Source organism: Cricetulus griseus, chromosome 4 (assembly GCF_003668045.3).
Source record: "Cricetulus griseus strain 17A/GY chromosome 4, alternate assembly CriGri-PICRH-1.0, whole genome shotgun sequence".
Taxonomy (NCBI): domain Eukaryota; kingdom Metazoa; phylum Chordata; class Mammalia; order Rodentia; family Cricetidae; genus Cricetulus; species Cricetulus griseus.
The window spans coordinates 66458310-66477454 of NC_048597.1; the positions used below are offsets into that span (position 1 = coordinate 66458310).

A 19145-nucleotide genomic window follows, 5' to 3' on the forward strand; every position below is an offset into this window, starting at 1 on the left:
GGTGGTTTAAGAGAGGGTGGGCAAGATAAAGGTCTTCCAGGGTCTTGGCAATTGTCTGAGTGAGCAGAAGGCTTTGGCCAACTGGACTATAGAAGGGAGAATGGATTGCAAAGCATGAAGGCTGTAGGCGTGGGAGGTTAGCTGCCAATAGGAGTGAAGGAGGCTCCTGGCCATTCTGTGTGGTAGAGGAGGGGAAGGTGTCTGTTCCTGGGTGGATTAAGTGTCAGGGTACCCCATCTAGAAAATGCACAGTAAACATGAGGCTACAACCTTCTCATTTAGCCAAAAGAATTTCCTCATGTTTTCTGACTTGACTTTCTTTTCCATCTCTTTTGCTAAATTGTCTAATCTACCTCCCCGGAAATAAGATTTTGCTTTGCGGCCAAGGTGACCCTGAATTTATCTCCCAGCTTCTGAGTACTGGGACTTCAGGCACATCCCACAATGTCTGCCACCAAGGCTGGCTTTCTTTACTATCTTTTTGGGTTTGGGGGGGGGCAGAGACAGACAGACAGATAGACAGACAGACAGTTTCATATGGCCCAGATGGTCTCAAACTTTCTACATGGCAGAGGATAGCCTTGACTCCTGATCTTCCTGCTTCCACCTCCCAAGTTCTGGTATTACATACATGAGTCACTATGCCCAGCTCTGTCCACTTTTCTGAACAGACTTTTTTCCCTCTGATTACCTCTGGGAGACTATAATAGGGTGGACACCTAAGAACTGCTTGGGTAGAAATCCTGGCAACATATTAGTTGAGAGACCATAGCAGGCTCCTTGAGCTTTGCTTTCCTATTGTAAATGGAAAGAGTGCAAATACTGATTTTTCATTGGGTTGAAAAGACTGAGTGAAATAAAGCAAACCATGGCATCTGGCTCATAGGGAATGCTGAGGGGGGGGGTCTGCCTGATTGCTTGTTTTGTGGTCTGTCTCCTTTGTTCTTTTCTAGAATTATTGGTTCTTCTTGTCCATTTTCCTTTGTTCCAGGAGTACTTTTGGGGGTGGGGAGGTGGCTCAGAGCACTTGGCTTGCTGAGCAAGCATGAGGACTCAAGTTCAAACCTCCAGTGCCCAGGTGATGAACCAGGTGTGTGTGACTGTGTGTGCGCCAGTAACCCCGGTGTTATGTACATGCGCAGTGGGAGGGGGTGGAGGTTAGAGACAGAATTGCTGGGGCTTTCTGACTGCTAGCCTAGCTTCAGATTCAATGAAAGATTCTGTCTCAGAGAAACTCAGAGAAATAAGACAGTGAGAAGGATACTAGTGTCCTCCTGTCTTTACATGCACGTGTAACACACTCCTACATACACACAAAATACTTTCAATTAGGCATATTATGCCTTTATTGTTTTAGGTGGGGGGAAAGTATATGTCCTCTATTTCTTTCTAATGGACAAAGTAGGTGATGGGAATGTCTCCCGTTTCCGACCATGAGGTAGAAAGCCGACAGAGTGACAATCTGGAGCTTTTGCCTCCTTAGACAGCAGTGCTAGGACCAGGGACCGTTCCTTCAAGTCCTTTGAGCCTTGGGGTTCTCTGAGCAGCTTTGGAACCTGTCCTGGAACTCTGTAGACCAGACTGACCTCAAACTCATAGAGATCCACCTGCCTCTGCCTCCCAAGTGCTGGGATTAAAAGCATGTGCCACCATCACCTGGCAAGCCTCAGGGTTCTTATGTGTAGGGAATTGAATGAAGTAGACCAAGGCCCCAGGTGGTCTCTCAGCTGCTTCTAATTATAGATGGTTATCAGCTCAAAGAGCCAACACTTTGAACATTTAAGACTTCTCAGAAATTCATGACCCTTCCCTAATCTAATCCAGTTCCATCCTTTGCAGCTAGAGATGCCTGGCTGGCATTGTGTAGTAGGTCCACTGTGGAAATGTGAGCATTTTAATTTTTTTAAAGCACCAGGTAAAATTATGCAACATCATGGCTCCATCTGAGAAGTTCTGTGTCATTTTCTTCACTCTCAAAGTGGTGTCACATACTTTCATTGTTTGTAGGCACCAGCCAGCTCCCAAATAACCACACAGAGACTTACTAATTATGAAAACTTGTCTGATAACTTGGGCCTGTTTCTGACTATCTCTTATAATTTAAATTAACCCATTTCTATTAATTTACTTTCTGCCTTGTGGTTTATAAACTCATCTCCATAGTGTTTATACTGTTTGCTCTGGTCTCATGGCATCTCCTGGAGGCTACACCCTTCTTCCCAGTGTCCTCTTTGCCCCCAAAATCCCGCCTAGCTACTGGCCGTTAAGCTCTTTATTAAACCAATCTGATTGGCACTTCTTCACAGTGTACAAAAAGATTATTCCGTAGCACAGAGAGTGCCTCCTTTTAGAACTCCTGGATTGAGTGAACCCTCCTCTGACTGGCACATGCCAAAAGTAGACTCCTACCCAACAGCCCTCACCAGCAGAGCTGTGGGCAATTGGGCTTTCTTCTCATTGCTCTCCTGCCTCCCCTGTCAACATAGATTTGTAAAACTTAACCATTGTTTTTCTGCCATGCCTTTTCTCTCAGGATGACTAATATGGGGGTGGGGGGAGGAGGAGTTATGGCTAAATCTTACCTGGAATTAAAGAGTAAATGTGGAGCCTGGCAGTGGTGGCGCACACCTTTAATCCCAGCACGGGAGAGGCAGAGGCAGGCAGATCTCCGTGAGTTCAAGTCCAACCTGGTACACAGAGTAAGTTACAGGACAGGCTCCAAAGCTACAGAGAAACCCTGTCTCAAAAACCATGTGGACCCTGCCTTCAACATTAAAAGGTGGTTGGTAATATATACAATTTATAATTTATTGTAATGTGATGGTTTGTTTGTTTTTTGTGGTTTTTTTTTTTTTTTTTTTTTTTTTTTTTTTTTTTTTTTTTTTTTTTGAGGGAGATTTTGCCGTGTAGCCCTGTCTATCCACAAACTTGCTAGTAGTGCTCCCACCTCCCCAGTACTGGGATTCTAGGAGTGAGCCACCAGGCCTGGGCATTAATGTGAATATCTTGATGGCTCCCTTTCTGTATAGGAAATGTGAGATATCACTACTTGAGAGCCTGGTGGTCAAAGACCCTGCCCAAGGAGGAGACAGCAAGCGGCATAGATCTCCTTTTGAAATGGGTTATGCTTTTCCTGACATTGTAATGAAACTTTCTCTCTGGGCAGCTTTGGTTTGCATTCGAGAGTTTGCCTTGTCAGAAAAACTGGTCATTTTTAATAATAATGTAAAAATGAAGATATTTCTAAAACTTGAAATGAGAAAATTTAACATTGCCATAATCATTCTGTACATTTAGGTAGAACCATGATTATAAATGACAATTTTAGACAAAAAAAAAGTTTTAGACTTTTAAAGCTACACATAATTTTTCTTTAAATTGGAGTGTTGATAACTGTTGTTATTATCATCATCATTATTATTTTGATTCTTTTCAAGACAGGGTTTCTCTGTGTAGCTTTGTAAACCAGGCTGGCCTCGAACTCGGAGATCCGCCTGCCTCTGCCTCCCAAGTGCTGGGATCAAAGGTGTGGCCTCCTCCACCTGGCTTATTATTATTTTTACCAAAACTGGCTGCAGGAAAGTAATTAAAAAACAAAAAGAGGCTGTGACCAAGGGGCCATCCTGATGGCCACCAGAGTTTCTCATTTATTAACAAAACACAGACAAGCTTGGCTACTTTTTTGTGTCTGAGATCTGAAAATATTGGATAACAATTGACTCTCGGCTGCCATGATGTCACCATCAAAAACTCATGAAAGAGACTCTAATATTAGACTTCTAAATATAATCCGCTAGTTCTCAACTTATTTCATAGATTCAGGAAAACACAGTTGGTATTATATAAGAGAAGAGTTATGAAAATCGGTCTTCTCCAGTCTGTTGTTGGCAAGACAGCCTTTTTATATATTGTGTGTGGGGTGGTGGGGGGGGGAGCGTACACACGTTTGGGGGTTCTGGGGGGTGCACACTTGTGGGTGAGCGTGTGAATGCATTTGTGTGCCTCTGCATATTCAATGGCATTTGTGTGCAGATCAGAGGACAACTTTCAGAAGTCAGGTCTCTGTCCACCCTGGGTTCTGGGGGTGGGATTCAGGTTCTCAGATTTGACGTTGCAAGAGAAACCAGTTGCCTCAGTCTTAGTAGATAGAAAAGGATAATTACTAGCTAATTCTGTCTGGTATAATCACTAGAACTTTGTCAGATTCCTAAAAGTACTTTATGAGGAAACCTTGAGTCGAGGAAGATTTTTGGTGGATCACCAGACACCGACTATGGTTAGCTGTTGATGAGCTCTCTGATGTTATGTGGTCCTCAGGGAAGCTTGATCTCACACCCTGCATCCAGGTAGCTAGGCAGAGGGCAGCCATTTTAAATGCTTGCTGTAAGGGACAGCCCTCGTGGTACAGCATCTTTGTTAGGGTTTGTTCTACTTTGGGGAAAAGGGCCTCTCTGAAGTGATGTAGCATTTAGGTAAGACAGACAGGACAGTGTGGAGCCATTGTAAATAAATCACCTTCATTTTGAAAAGTCCTTTTTTCTTTGCCCTCTCAGAATTCTGTCGTAGGCTTCCAAACACAGCCCCCAGCTGCACTTTATGAATTCGGGAGAAGCCATTGACATTTTCCTAGTCCATTTTCTGTTGCTGTAACAGAATAAACCAGACTGGGTAACTTATTAAGAATCCATACATATATATGTGTAACGACGTGTATAAGTATATCTGCAGTTTATGTAGGTTATACTTTTGGAAATTGAGAAGTATTTGGTGAAGCCTTCATGCAAAAATGAGGGAAAGGGAAGTGTAATGGAAGAGACAAGACTAAGAAGCTAGACACAACGGAAGGATAACCCTTGGGGTTGTTAATTTAGTCGGTGGAGAACATTCTTCACCCATTCCTTCCTCCGAGTGGAACTCCCGTGATCCAGACACTGTCCTTCAGCACCATTACATTGGGAAACAGATGGCAGTATGAGGTTCAGAGGGGACAAACCAAGTCCAAACCATCACGGGGTACCATGTACTGAAGTGCTTATGCATACCAGCCCTTCCTGATTGGTTGCTGGGAAAGGCTGGGAACAGGTATGGTGGGGGACAAAGTCCTGAGACCTCAAAGGTTGTTAGCCTTTCCCCGAAAGACTGCTCATTCCCCTAAACCTGAGTGTTCCTTATTCAGAAATAGTATTTAGCTTCTTGAAAAAGACTTCAAAAAATTGTCTTTAATTTGAAAGCATGATTCTGAATAAGAAATATATTGCAGCCAGGTGGTGGTGGTGGCACATACCATAAATCCCAGCACTTGGAAAGCAGAGGCAGGCGGATCTCTGAGTTTGAGGCCAGCCTGGTTTGCAGAGTAAGTTCCAGGACAGCCATGGTTACACAGAGAAAAACCCTGTCTGAGAGGAAGGAAGAAAGGAAGAAATTTATTGCCTCAAGCATTTGAAGCCTTTGAAGAGCTAATGTGTAATGGCTAGCACCTGTTTTGGCTGCTTTCTCCTTTTTTTGAGAGAATTCTTGGTGCCCACACCTTGCTATTCTCTTGCCACCTGCATTTCCCTCGTTACCACCTCTAGGGTCTTTAAGGACTTCAGAAACTGGTAAACAAGACCCATGACTAAAGAAATAAGAATGAGGGTTGCTCACTTAAAGTGTCAGATCATAGTTTCTGACTCTCAGTCTTTTGAGAAGTCTCACTATGTATCCCTGGCTGGCCACAAAGTCACCCTGAGTGCGGACGCTGCAGCTGTGCACTGCCGTGACCCACTGAAGAACTTTAGTTAGTTGTCTTTTGACAAAAGGTTACATCTGGTTGTTCCCAGGTCCCTGGACCTTGAATTTCAAGAACTGTCAGCACTGGCCTTTTGCAGAAAGAAGCCTGATTTATTGAATGCTGTCCTCTTTATTCCTCTCATTTCAGTGGTGCTTCATGCTCCACCTCCCACCAAGATCAAACGGGAGCTGCATAGCCCCTCCTCTGAGTTGTCATCCTGTAGCCATGAGCAGGCTCTTGGTGCTAACTATGGAGAAAAGTGCCTCTACAACTATTGGTGAGTGTTACAGTTGGGGGAACTTAGGGTGGGGCTGGTTGGGGAGGGTGGGATGGAGAGCTGACCGAAAAGGCTCTGAGAGTAGAGTTGCAGGTATTATCTGGAGCATGCCCTGGGGCAGAGCTTGCCTGCCTTGCCTAGGTGTAGCCTGTTCAGCTGGGGCCTGTATTTGCTATGCATAAAAGGCACAGCCTTCATTAGTGTGTAGTGGCTCCACCGGGAACCGAAACCAGCTAGGGAAAGAGCCTGGAATCCTGGGCCATTTGATCTATGAGGCGGGTAATATACACTTCTTCCTGTCTATCATATGTTAATGTGAACTTTAAGCACCAAGGAAATAATCTTCAAATCAGAATAAACTAAAAAGCCCCCACACTTGTGCCCTTTACCTAAGACTATCCAGGCTTCAGGAATGAGGCTTTAATTTTAATCGTTCTTTGCACTTAAAGGGTAAACACAGATCTGCCTGGAACCAGGGAAGGCTTGTTTAATTCAAGTGCTGACACCTTTCACAAAGATTTTTGACCCAATTCCTGGACCTCTGGAATATTTTGAAGAGGGAACCAGAGAAGGCCAATAAACTCCCAGCCTCACCCATCCACCCCTGCACACACATCCACAGAGAATTCTTTTAGAAGGAGGGAAAAAGGAAACCGGAAGCAGAGGCTAAAATTATCTTGGAGAAAAATCACTAGAAGTGTTAAACAAGTCTTTGACGCAGTGTACTTGTCACATTTCAGAGGTACAAATATTCCCCCAGGGCTGGAGCAATTTAACTATGTTAATGATGTCATTTCCTGGCAACAATGGGCTGCAAACTAGTGCTCTGCTGGACTGGTTACCATGCAAATGCTCCACTGCTGCTTAATGGATGCTTCTCTCTTTCTTTTTACAGTGCCTACGATAGGAAGCCTCCCTCTGGGTTCAAGCCATTAACCCCTCCCACCACTCCTTTGTCACCCACCCATCAGAATCCCCTGTTTCCCCCCCCTCAGGCAACTCTGCCCACCTCAGCTCTTGCCCCTGGAGCCGGCCCAGTTCAAGGGGTGGGTCCTGCCCCCACCCCTCACTCACTTCCAGAACCTGGATCACAGCAACAAACATTTGCGGTCCCCCGGCCACCACATCAGCCCCTGCAAATGCCAAAGATGATGCCTGAAAGCCAGTATCCGTCAGAACAGAGGTGGGTACTTTCCTTGGTTCCCTCTCTCATGGGTTCCTTTCCTCATTGGGGAGAAACAGTCATGTTGACCAGGTACCTCTAAAGTTACCACTCCACTGAGGCATCTGAGTTATCTGAGTTAAGACTACTGGTGCACTGTGGTGTGGTTGTAGACTGGTTATTTACCACCCTTTTCCCATGTACTCAGAATGGGTTATAGGATTGCAGCACCCTCGGGAAGTTCTTTGCCCAAGCTGCACAATCGGTTGACCTCTACTGAACTTTAGTTTATGCTACTCTTAATTACCTTATTATCATTCTGTTTGCATCCTGGGAAAATTCTGAGTTACAGGAGACATTATTATTCACCAGATTTTAGCATATTTCTGCAATAAATATGTTAGTGATAACATCTGTTTTTGGGGTACAAATTTCCTGGTTTCCTTCTAGGTAGTTCTATATTTCTAACAGTTGAAGCGTCAGGGGAAATTTGTCTAGAGTCCTTCATTCATCAAAAATAAAGGTAGAAAGGGAAATCTGGCTTTCTGAATTCATTGTCTGTGGCAGTGGTTCTCAACCTTCCTAATGCTACAACCCTTTAACACAGTCTTGTGTTGTGGTGACCCTGCAGCCATAAGACTGTTTTTGTTGCTACTTCATAACTGCAGTTGCACTATTATTGTGAATCATAATGTAAGTGTCTGATAAGCAAACCCATGTGAAAGGATCAGTTGTCGTCTCCCCCCCCCCACCCAGGGGTCGTGACCCACAGGTTGAGAACTGCTGCTCTGTGGGAGTCTAGAAATTTGGCGGGTTGTAGACTTACTGCATGTCAGATGTTTTTCATCTATGTTGGATAATGAGATAACATAATGATTAATCAGTAGTTTACCAAGGGACTGCAAGATGGAGACCACTATTCTTTGTATCTATTATACTGTGTGGGCAGGGTCAGAGTCACTGAGAAGGGAGGATATAGATATATATAGATGGGGTCTTTGTGAGCCTACTTTCAACCCAGCGTCTGTTTGGAGGTTGTGGTTCGCTCCCCACTGACTCACAGCTGGTTGATGGCCACTCTCGTTCAAGCCAAGAGCCCTGAATAAGCATTTGTGCTATGTAGGCCCCCAGAGGTGATCACCAATTTGGGGATGGGGTGAGATGTGTGATATGGCAGACATGTTGGCTCATGAACTTTTGTTGCCACAGAGAGCCCATGTGAAAGGCGGCAACAGCTGCCAGGCTTTGGGGATTGTCATATATTCATAACCTTGTTCCTTTTCAAGAGAATTGGTGTTTTTATGGAAAATGGATTTTTGGGTCAGAAGTGGGTGGGCTTTTGCCATTTTTATTTTACTGGTTTGGGTGTTGTGTTTTTAAACGGCATCTCACTGATTTCCTGCAGGAGTTTTTAATGGGGCAGGGGGTGGGGGTTGTGATGAATCTGTTTGGTATTTGAGATGTGGGCAAATGGAAATTGCCTTGTTAAATCTATTTGGTGAGCACTTTGCTCTCAGCCCTTGTTTCTTATCCTGAGCAACGTGAAAGCATATATGAATTGATCACAGAGCTGAGGGAGAAAAATCTCACTGGAATCATTGTTGTCTTGTCACAATGGCTGACAGAGAAGCCAGAGTGTCGGTTGTAGCATAGACTAGTCTCCTGGCTGCCCACCCACCGTCAAGAAAGATTTAAATCCCCAGGACATGCCCTCGGGTTCAGAGGGAAAGCACACAGGTATTTCTTTTCCTTGATGAGTCTTTTGTGAAGTGGCCTGTCTGCCTTGAACTTCCTGCTTTTTACCCTTTGCCTGTAGTAGCGGTGCTTCTAAAACAAGAAGACCTCGTTGAAGTGACAGAGGCTCTAGGAAACTGGGGTGAAAGGTGAAGTAGTGGGTAGGCTCCTAAAGCAACAGAACGAGAGCTGCTCTGGGGTGCTGGGCCTCCCCTGGAACAGAGCTGAGGCTCTGGGAACCAGGAGGTGGAGATAAAATTGCACAGCCAGCCACCTGAGTTGGATTCTCAGACTCCATGTGAAAATGTCAGGAATGGTCATTCCTGCTTGTGACAGCCCTGGGGCTTGCTGTCCACAGCCAGTGTAGCCTGCTAGGTGAGGTCCAGGTCCAGTCAGATACCCTGCCTGCGGGGGTGAACAGAACCTGAGGGACAACACCTGAAGTTGACCTTCTGTGTCTCCCACATTGTGTGTACATGTGCATGCAGACACGCACAGAAGCAGGTTCCTTGTTCCACCCCTGAGACTGAGGTTTGGCCATGACTTTCATATGTTACCATAACACCTTGATCTAACATGGAGAATGCTCTCTCCTATCTCACCTCAGCCTAGCCTTTGTCAGGTGTAGACTATTTTTTTTTTTTGCTAAAGGGAGCACGGCTCTGTGACCAAAGCAGAATTCTGTTGTTGCTGCCACCACTGCTGCTGTTTTAATTTTACAGTGAGGACACAAAGCATGAAATGCCATTTGTTTTGCTTCTGGTTGTTTCTTAGTTGCAAGGATCCACTAAAAGCCCAGTGACCTCAGTGAGACCGTTTCGTCTTTGAGCTTTGTTCCTGTCTTAAATGGCAGTGTCTTTGGAGTTCCTGCTTTATCTGGTCAAAGTCCATAGGACATGATGTCTTTGTTTTGTTTATGATATGCCTGATCTGTCCAGGCGATAAGTCCAAAAACCCATCTTAATTGCCCTCAGTAGGTTTGCTGATAGTGTTGGTCATTCCCTATGGTCATGCTTTAAACAACTAAAATAATGATATAGTCAAAGTATATTCTTAATGTTTCGTGTAATCTGCCTATATAGTTCTGCACAATTCAGTTTATTTTTAGAAGACAGATACTGTATTTGAAAGCTGTGATTTGTGTTGGTGGTTCCTCCCACATGGCGTGGGAGGGGACCATCATGTATTTGGCGAGCTCCAGCATATTTCCATTTATGCTCCTTGAAACTGTGTGCTTTTCTTTCAGCCAAACCAATCTTGATGGTCGTAAGTGCTGAGAACGAGGAAGCTGTATATTCTGCAGGGTTGTGTTTTTTTTTTTTTTTTTTTTGTCTTTCCTTGTATCATATCTCATTGTATCTCAACTTGAAGAAAGCCTCACAAATTTAACTGAAGAGACTTCACTGGGGGAAAAAAATGCTCCATCCAAGAATTTCGAAATAGGTGCTTTGTCAAGATAAGACAAAACTTAAGAAAATGTCCCTGTAGTAGGGAAAAAAAAAAACAAAATAAAACTGCTTTTGAGTAGTGCGAAAGTGCATCCATAATTCGGTGGTCAGTCACCACCTGTGCTACCTAGGCACTAGGTCAGCCATATTGGTGCAGTACAGCCATATTGAAAGGACCGTGCCGGCCTTGCTGAGAGCAGTGTCCTGCTGTGTGAGCTGTGTAATTCAGGCCTAAAGCCTGGATTGAGCTATTTTCTTAAACTGATCTCATAGAAGACTATGGTGCTTGATAAATTACAAGACTGACTTCCTCTTGGAGTCCATCCCTGGCAGACTGCCATTCACCATGCCCCTTCAGATGCTGTGTGGTTATGGGAAAGAGTTGACTGAGGCAACGTGTATAACCCAGCCTGGGGTGTAGAACCCGCATGTCCTCGCCACATGTCTGCCTAATGGCACGATGTGAATGGCAACATGGGTTCACTCTGGGGACTAAAACCAAGTTTCTTGGATTCTTTTCTGTTTTGTTCTGTTTTGTTTTTGAGACAGGATTTCTCTGTGTAGCGCTGACTCTACTGAAACTCACAGAGTTTGGACCAACTCTCTCTCTGCCTGGGGAGTACAGGGATTAAAGGCATGTGCCACCACCAGGCATTTGTTTTGTTCTGTTTCTTGTATTCTTAATGAAACGTTTGACAAACAGTAACTGTCTCCTAACAGTGGGAGTAGAGAGTTTCCAGCATTTCACTTTTTATTATACGTTTTTGTAGTTACCTTTGGTCAAGCTAAAGGAAATTTCCTACCACCCCTCATGAAAAGTTAACACGAATCAGTGTTGAAATTTGTTAGACAATGCTCTTGTCTCTGTTAAAATGATCAAATTATTTTCTCCTTTAATAATATACATTACACTGATTTATAGGAAACCATCCTTGCATTCTGTAACAATCCCAATTTATCTTTTTTTAAAAAAGTGTTTGTATTTCTGTGCTTGTGTAACACAGCATGTATATGGAGGTCAGATGCCTTCCACTATGGGATTCCAGGGATCAACTCAAGTTGTCAGGCTTGGTCCAAGCTCCTTGACAGCTGAGTCCTCTCCTGGCTCTATAGTCAGTCGTCTCCAGACTGAACTTGGCTTCTCATGCATGTTTAGAACCTCTGTGTCTGATTTGTGACAGAAATAAGATGGCTTTTCACTCATATAGAGACTTCCTTAGGTTTAGCTTTGAAGTTGTGCTCGTCAAATGAGTAGAAGATATTCTTATATTTGGAACATCTCATGTAAAATCTGAATTGCTATTTGAAGGTGTTTGAAGAATTTACTATTAACTTATTCTTGACATTCTGGTGGGAAATACTTAAAATGTAAATTTCTATTTAGTTTATTAAATCTAATGAAAACATTTAAGGAATTTACCCATTTGTGTGTTTTAAAATTAACTAGCACAGAGTTGTCCATAGCTTTTAAAAACCAGAATTTCTGTCGTTGTCCTTTTTATTTAGAGTTTTTGAAGCCTTGGCAGACACTGCTGACTTCTCTGGAAAAACATCTAGCCTTGGGAGTCAAGTGCTGTTTATCTTACTTAGTTTCATTCTTTCTGGACTGTCCGATTCTGTTTTCTGTAGTGTGCCCCCATTTAGACAGTCAGCTACATCAGTCTTGAATTTTTACACAAGCCCTCCTTTAGATACATTGCCTAAGTTATGATTTGTGAAGCTTTTGTCATTCCAAGTGTTTGCTATCATAGCTTTTAGTTTTAACTCTTTTTCACAATTTTTTTTTCTTGGTTTCTGAAAATGGGTTTTTTTGGTGCATGGACTAGTGTGATTTGTATCTAGATGTCACTAACAGAGTGTTGAAAAGCAGTGTGGGAGCAGTTTAGGTGAAGAAGGTGAGCTAGCTTTGTGGTTAAGAGCACTTGCTGTTCTTACCGAGGGCCAGAGTTCAGATCCCACTACCCACAGCCCGTTGCTCCAGCTGTGGGGATCTGATGCCTTCTTATGGCCTTCAAGGGCACCTACACACAGAAACACACACATGTAAAATATTAAAATACATATTTTTATATGTATATCTTTAAAAAACAAAAACTGTTGGCCTGTAGCTCTGGAGTTACAGACTGAGAGACCTGGAGTTGAACCCCAGTTCTGCTACTTGGGTGTGAGGTGTGCTGGACATGGGACAATTGTTCCCACATGCTGTGATTTCGCAGGCTGTATCACCAGGCCTGGCTCTATTTTACTTTTTTTTTTTTTCTTTCCACACTTTCCAAATTAGTTTTGTCAGGGTGGGGAGTGGTTGTGGAGCCCCGAAGCCAACCTATTCTGACCTCTCCTTCCACTGTGTGGGTCCTGGGGAACAAACTCAGATGGTCAGGCTTGGCAGCTATCTTTACTGCTGAGCCTTCTCACTGGCTGTGCATTTTACTTTGTAAACATTGTTTTGGGGCCAATGAGATGTCAGAACAGGTAAATGTGTGCCACACAGCCTGACAGCCTGAGCCTGAAGCCCTGGAACCCAAGCAGAAGATGGGAGGAGAGGAGTGGGTCCTGAAATCTGTTCTCTGCCCTCTGCTCCCATGATCCCACCCCATCATACACACTCACATCATAATAACTAGTTTATTTCTATAAATACACTTTTTTACAAGAAGATTCCTAAAATGTGGATGCACAAGCAGAGTTCAGTTGCTGTATTTTTATAGTTTTTATAATGTGAAGTCTTTCCTCCCTGTTCTTTGACTATTGGAGTTATGCTTGTTCGTGGACACTGTCCAACTGAAGATGTTCTTGTGGCATGCCGAGTCTGCCTTACTTTGCTTCTCAGGTAGGCATAAATGAGTCACTCAAGAATGAAACCCAGTGTTCTATCTTAAAGGGGGACTAGATATTGTGGACAATCATAGGCCTTCCTTCTATCTGTGTATGTGGCCATCACCTGACCCCATGAGGTCTTTGTATTTGCATAGCTTGTGATTTTAGCTGGGAGACTGAAGGACTTTGGTGAGAATTTAGTGTGCTACGTCCAGTTATATGCGTTATCTTATGTAATCCTGACAACAGACCTTTGGGGCAGGATTCCTGGTCATCCTTATTCCGCTGATGGAAAAATGAAGGCTCAGCTGTTATATAAGTTGCCTGAAGTCACTCGGGGAGCTGTGGTAGAGGCTGGCTTTCAGCTCAGCTTGTTCTGACCTCACAGCCAGGCTCCATTTGCCTCTGCTGTTTCTCTGTTTTCCATCACATTTGTCTTAGCCATTAACAGTGAGATTTAAGTGTGTGGTGTGATTCTTGTTGAATCTTACCTACCATCTCTGAGGTGACCTCTGAACTGTCACTGTTCTGCCTGCCAATCATAGACACGAAGTGCCCTTCGTTGAATCTGCACTTTTTTCCCTTTCATTTCTGTTACCATTGTGTTTACTCTGTGTGTTGGCAGCTGAGACCAAAAAGGAAATGCAGAAAAAGAATCTAACAGTTTTCATAACGTAAACCAAATGTTGGTGGTGTGGGCGTGCTCTTGAGAGGAAAGGCGCTATATAAATCTGACAAATAAATAAATAATTTGTCCTTTAAATAAACTGGCACTCAGAAGCCTTGCTTGGTAGTCTGTCTCCCTTTGCTCACCGTATGTGAGCTCGGCACTCATGAGCCACATTGGGGTCCCGGTTTGGGTGGGAGGAAGAGAGACAGGTCCAATTGGGCTGCCGCTGCTTTGGGGACAATCCCAAGAGTGTCTTGGTCGTGGCTGTTTTGTGTGGACAACACATTCTTAGATGCTTCAGAGAGATTGCTGGGAGGGGGGTGAGGTTCAGGTGAAGGCCAGTGAGTAAAGTTCACAGGATATATTTTGAGGATGAGCACTGAATTACTTTATTAATCTCTGCAAATAGCAATTACAGCTGCAAGCTCTGAGCCATTCTTTTTTTTTTCCCGGATATGTTGGTCTTGTGACCTACCCCAGGAATCCTTTTTCACCTCCCCATTCTCGAAACATGCAATGAGGAGCAATGCTGGTGGAAAAACTGCTCCATCTTTATCTTTGAGATCTAGCCAGGCCTTGGCTTCATGAATCCTAGGACTCAGCTGCAGGGGTGTGGGGTTCTGGCTAGGGTTCGTGGAAGCATCTTTTCCTAAGAAGGCCATCCCAGGCCAGCTCTAGAGTTACATTCTGGAAGGTGAGAAGATGAGGACTAAGCGGAAGCAGGACCGTCGGTCCCGCCAGCTGCTAAGGCTCTGGTTACAGAACTGAGCTGTGTGGGCCATCTTGGAGCCATCAAAGGAACTGACTTGTGGGGGTCACCTTTGAAGGTGCTTCCATGGTGGCAGAGGAGCAAGAGAGGGGCTGTCCCTGCTGCTCTTTCTTCCAAGTAACAAGGGGTTTGGGTAGCTAAATGTGAATAAAGCCTCTGCAGTATCTTTGTGCTTTTCCGAAAGGCCCTCATTCGGGTTTTGAGCCCCTGGCTGGTGCCTCAATTCAAAATGTCAAGGGCAAGTCTGAGTTGCAAGTGCATGCTTGTTTGGAGACCCTTGAATTGTTTCCTTAAAGACAACAACCTAGCTCAGGTTTCTGCTGGTGAAACAAAGCACCTGTGCCTACTGAACTTCCCCGTGGTAGGGGGAGTTGAAAATGTAGGCCTGGCAAATGAGAATGCTTTTATGTGGGGGACAAAAAAAAAATCCATGTGTAAAGTTGCTCAGGGATCATGTTAAAATGTAGTGACTTTTATGGTGCTTCTTGCAGGGGGATAGTAAAAACTCACCCAGGAGCAGATCGTGCTGTGTGCTGATCTCACGGTTTTATCTGTACCCGGATCTCTAAGGTTAAGGATTTAAGTCTTGATGCTCTAGAAATCTGTTACCCACCTGTTGACACAGATTGATTCAAATCTAAACCCACTTGTTGGGTTAAATCTATTAACAAAAAACTTGTCTTTTGTTGTCTTAATCTCTTAGCAATTTTGACTTGGGTAAGATGGAATCTCAAAGTAGTTAAGTTTGCATTTCCTAAGGCTAAGGGTGGCCAGCATTTTTGAAAATCTTTCTTAGCCACATGTGTTTCTTCTTCTAGCCCATGTTTTAGTGGAATCTTAGTTTAGGTTTTAGCTCTTTCTATATTCTAGGTACTAATCCTCTGTCAGACATAACTTTACAAAGACCCCCCACAAAGGCTCCCCACCCCCACCCCATTTAGATGGCCTCTACAGTCATTAACACCTTCCTGCAGTACAGAAACTTGAATTTCATGGAGTCCCATGTGATTGATGGTCTTACTTCCTGGATGGTTTGAATCCTATTTAGAAAGTCTTTACCTAAGACTGTGTCCTGAAGTGTATGCCCTACTTGTTGGGGGGGGGGGGAGTTTCAGAGTTTTGGGTCTGGCGTTGAGATCTTGGGTTCATTTGGAGTTGATTTGTATGCAGGGTGAGAAGGAAAGGAAATTAATTTCATTCTACATGAAGATGCCTAGTTTGACAGCACCATTTTATGTGTTGAAGATGTTGACTTTTTCTCCTATGTGTAGTGTTTTCCATCCTTGTCAACAACCAGGTGACTAGAGGAGCGTGAACTTAATGGGTCCTTGATTTTATTCCATTGATAAATCTGTCTGCTTTTATTATGCTAGTGTGTTCTTTTTACTTATGGGATGGATGTCTGACTTAAAATTTAGAGGTGATGATAACTCCCACAGTTTGTATTGTTCAGGACTGTTTAGGTTGTTTGGGTTATTATTGCTTCCATATGAATTTTAAGGCTGTTTTTTCAATTTCTGTGAAAAATTTTTGAGTTGACATTTTGATGAGGGATTGCTTTGAATCTGTAGATTGTTTTACGGCAATCAGTTCACTTCTTGTACCATGTGGGTCTCAGGGACCAAACCCCAGTGGCAAGTGCCTTTCCCGTTGAAACATCTCACCACCCCAACTTTGTCTTCTTTTTTTTTCTCTCCTCTCGCCTTCTCTTTTTATCTGTGTGTGCAGGATAGAGGCCAGAAGAGGGTTTTCAATCCTTTGGAGTGAGGAGCAGTTGAGAACTGCCCAGCAGTGTCCAGAAACTAAATTTGAGTCCTGTGAAAGAGCAGTGAACCCTCTCTCTGGCCTCCTTTTATGATCACTAATAAACTTTTTTATTTATGGCCATTAGTATTTCATTTCTGATTTTCCCGTTTGTTTCACTCACTGTCTTACTCACTGTAAAGAGATACCATGGCCAAGGCAACTCTTAATAAAGCAAAGTGCTTAATTAGGGCTTGCTTACAGTTTCAGAGTCCATTATTGTGGTAGGGAGCATGGTGGCAGCAAGCATGGTGCTGATGAAGTAGATGAGAGATTCTTCCTGATCCATAGGAGAGAAACTCTGGGCTTGGTTTATTAGTGTGGGCTTCGAAAACCTCTGAGCCCACTGCTAGTGATACACTTCCTCTAACAAGGCCATACTTTTTAATCCTCTTAAGCCTTCAAATAGTGCTACTCCCTGCTGACTAAGCATTCAATGGCCGATGAGGGCCATTCTCATTCAAACACCACACTGAGATACTGATCTTCAGTTAACTTTTTAAAAGCTGTGGGGGTGCTCACCTGTAACCCCAGCCCTCAGAAGGCTGGGGCAGGATGATCTGGATTCATCCTGAATCCCACTCAGATAAACAGATAAAATAAAAGTCTGTCAACATTGCTGTGTCCCCAGTTTTACTCCTGATTTTGTTTCTGGCTCTTACAGATGATTTTTCTCCGATCCCACTTTCATGTTTTAGTTTTGATTGTGTGTTCATGTTTATCTTGATGGTTTCTGATGTTAATGTAACTTAAAAAGTTTTTTCTCTTCATAGTATGAAGTGTTTTTATCTATATGAGATTTACCTTAGAATGTAACCTTCCTTATAAATTTGGAATGCTTAATTTAATATAATAAAACTATATTCTTGACAATACTTGATTTTTTTTTTTGAGTTCTTTCGATCTACCAATCAACTTTTCATTTCTTATATTGTAATTATGGTAGTTTTACGGTGTGTATCCATAGCAAGCAAGTAACTCATTGATTTTTTTTTTTTTTTCAAAATTAACTCATGGGCCAGTGAGATGGCTCAGCCATTAAAGGTGCTTGCTGTATAAGCCCAACACACCCTGAGTTTGATCTTCAGAACCTGTGGAAAGGTGGAAAGAGAGAATGACTCGACAGAGTGATCCTCCAACCTTTTCATGTGTCTCTCACACACACACACACACACACACACACACACACACACACACACACACACACACACACATTTAGAAATTGTCTTCTTAAACCAAATGTTGTGGCTAATCCCTGATGCTGAATCATAGTAAGTATTCATTTTGTATTAAACAATATAACTTTTTCCTTCCAGATTTCAGCGACAGCTTTCGGAACCCTGTCACCCCTTCCCTCCTCAGTCAGGAGTCCCTGGAGATAATCGCCCCAGCTACCACCGTCAGATGTCAGAGCCTATTGTCCCCGCAGCTCCCCCACCCCTTCAGGGATTCAAGCAGGAATACCATGACCCACTCTATGAACATGGAGTCCCCGGGATGCCTGGTCCCCCAGCACATGGGTTCCAGTCACCGATGGGAATCAAGCAGGAGCCCCGAGACTACTGCGCCGATTCAGGTTAGCATAGACTCATTATTTGGCTTCTGTATCCTCACATTCAGCTGTCTGATCAGTGTTGAGTCTGATGTCTGCAATGCTTTGTGGAATCGCTGGATAAAAATTGTCTTCATGGGCTGGGGGTGTAGCTCAGTATGTAGAATACAATCTCCTGGATTCCATGCCCAGTGCCACCAAAAACAAACAATGAAAAAAAAAAAACCTGCCCCTCAAAGACCTTAATGAATTAGTGATATTCAGAAGTGTAAAAAATACACCTGTGAGTCCAGGCTGAAGATTGCTGGGCCACACTTGGGTGGTGCCCTCCCAAGTGTGCACTGGACACAAAGAACACAATTTGTGTGTTTTAGTTTTGTGCCTTTGTTTTCAGTGCAACAGGCTCAGTTAATAAGGGAAAGCGTTCACTTCTCAGACAGTTCTGTGACTGAAATACCTGATACCCCACAGATGAACAGAGTGCTGGCTCAGATTCTCCTCTTGCACTATTTACAGTAGGCTGGTACCTGTGTCCTGCAGAGGCTGCTAGCCCGCACAGGTAGAGGTGGAACCTGTGAGGGTCCCTGCTGTTTGCTTGGAGCTTCAGCATCTGAAGAAGTTGTTTTCAGCATATGAAGAGGCTGTCTGACCTCTTCCTCTGTGTCTTGTGGGCCAGACCCATTGAGACCCAGGGAGGAAAAGCACACCACACCCGGAACCTTGCAGGCTGGAGGTGTAAGGACATGTTTCTCCGCTTCTTTGAAATGTTCCCAGTCTTTCCTTATGGTTTGGACTAAAATAACGCAAGAGTGGTTGGTAGGTGTCCTGCCTTTCACTGTGGATTTTCCTTAAGCCCCTTGGGAAGGTTGGAGCAGTCTGAAACTGAATGACTCTAGTGAATGGAGCAGGGTATAGAATCTGCTCTTGGTCTCTGAGATAACACGTGCATTGTGCTGTTTGGATAGAAACTAGTTTGGGGGAATCTGAGAAGGCAGGCCAAGGGCCGAATTACCATCTTACAATAGAAGAATAACTGCTGCTGACCCATACAAATTTCCACTGATTCTTTTTGAAGGCTTTGAAATGTTCTTAGGAGAAGTCATGGCAGTAGCATTGACATATACTTATATAATTTATTATTTG

At 43.7% G+C, this 19145-nt stretch overlaps 1 protein-coding gene across 3 annotated transcripts in view; it reads left to right on the top strand.

The window, feature by feature from the left end:
• The window catches only part of Etv5 (ETS variant transcription factor 5), a 60599-nt gene that overhangs the window by 20829 nt on the left and 20625 nt on the right, over window positions 1–19145 (top strand). For 2 of the 3 annotated variants that reach the window (XM_027412995.2, XM_027412996.2), the window contains exons 6-8: window positions 5918–6047; window positions 6943–7230; window positions 17767–18026. In XM_027412995.2, coding sequence (XP_027268796.1) covers window positions 5918–6047; window positions 6943–7230; window positions 17767–18026 — 678 coding nt within the window. Of the gene's footprint in view, window positions 1–5917; window positions 6048–6942; window positions 7231–17766; window positions 18027–18581; window positions 18819–19145 lie in introns of those variants that run through there. The other variant, XM_027412997.2, reaches the window with a different exon arrangement.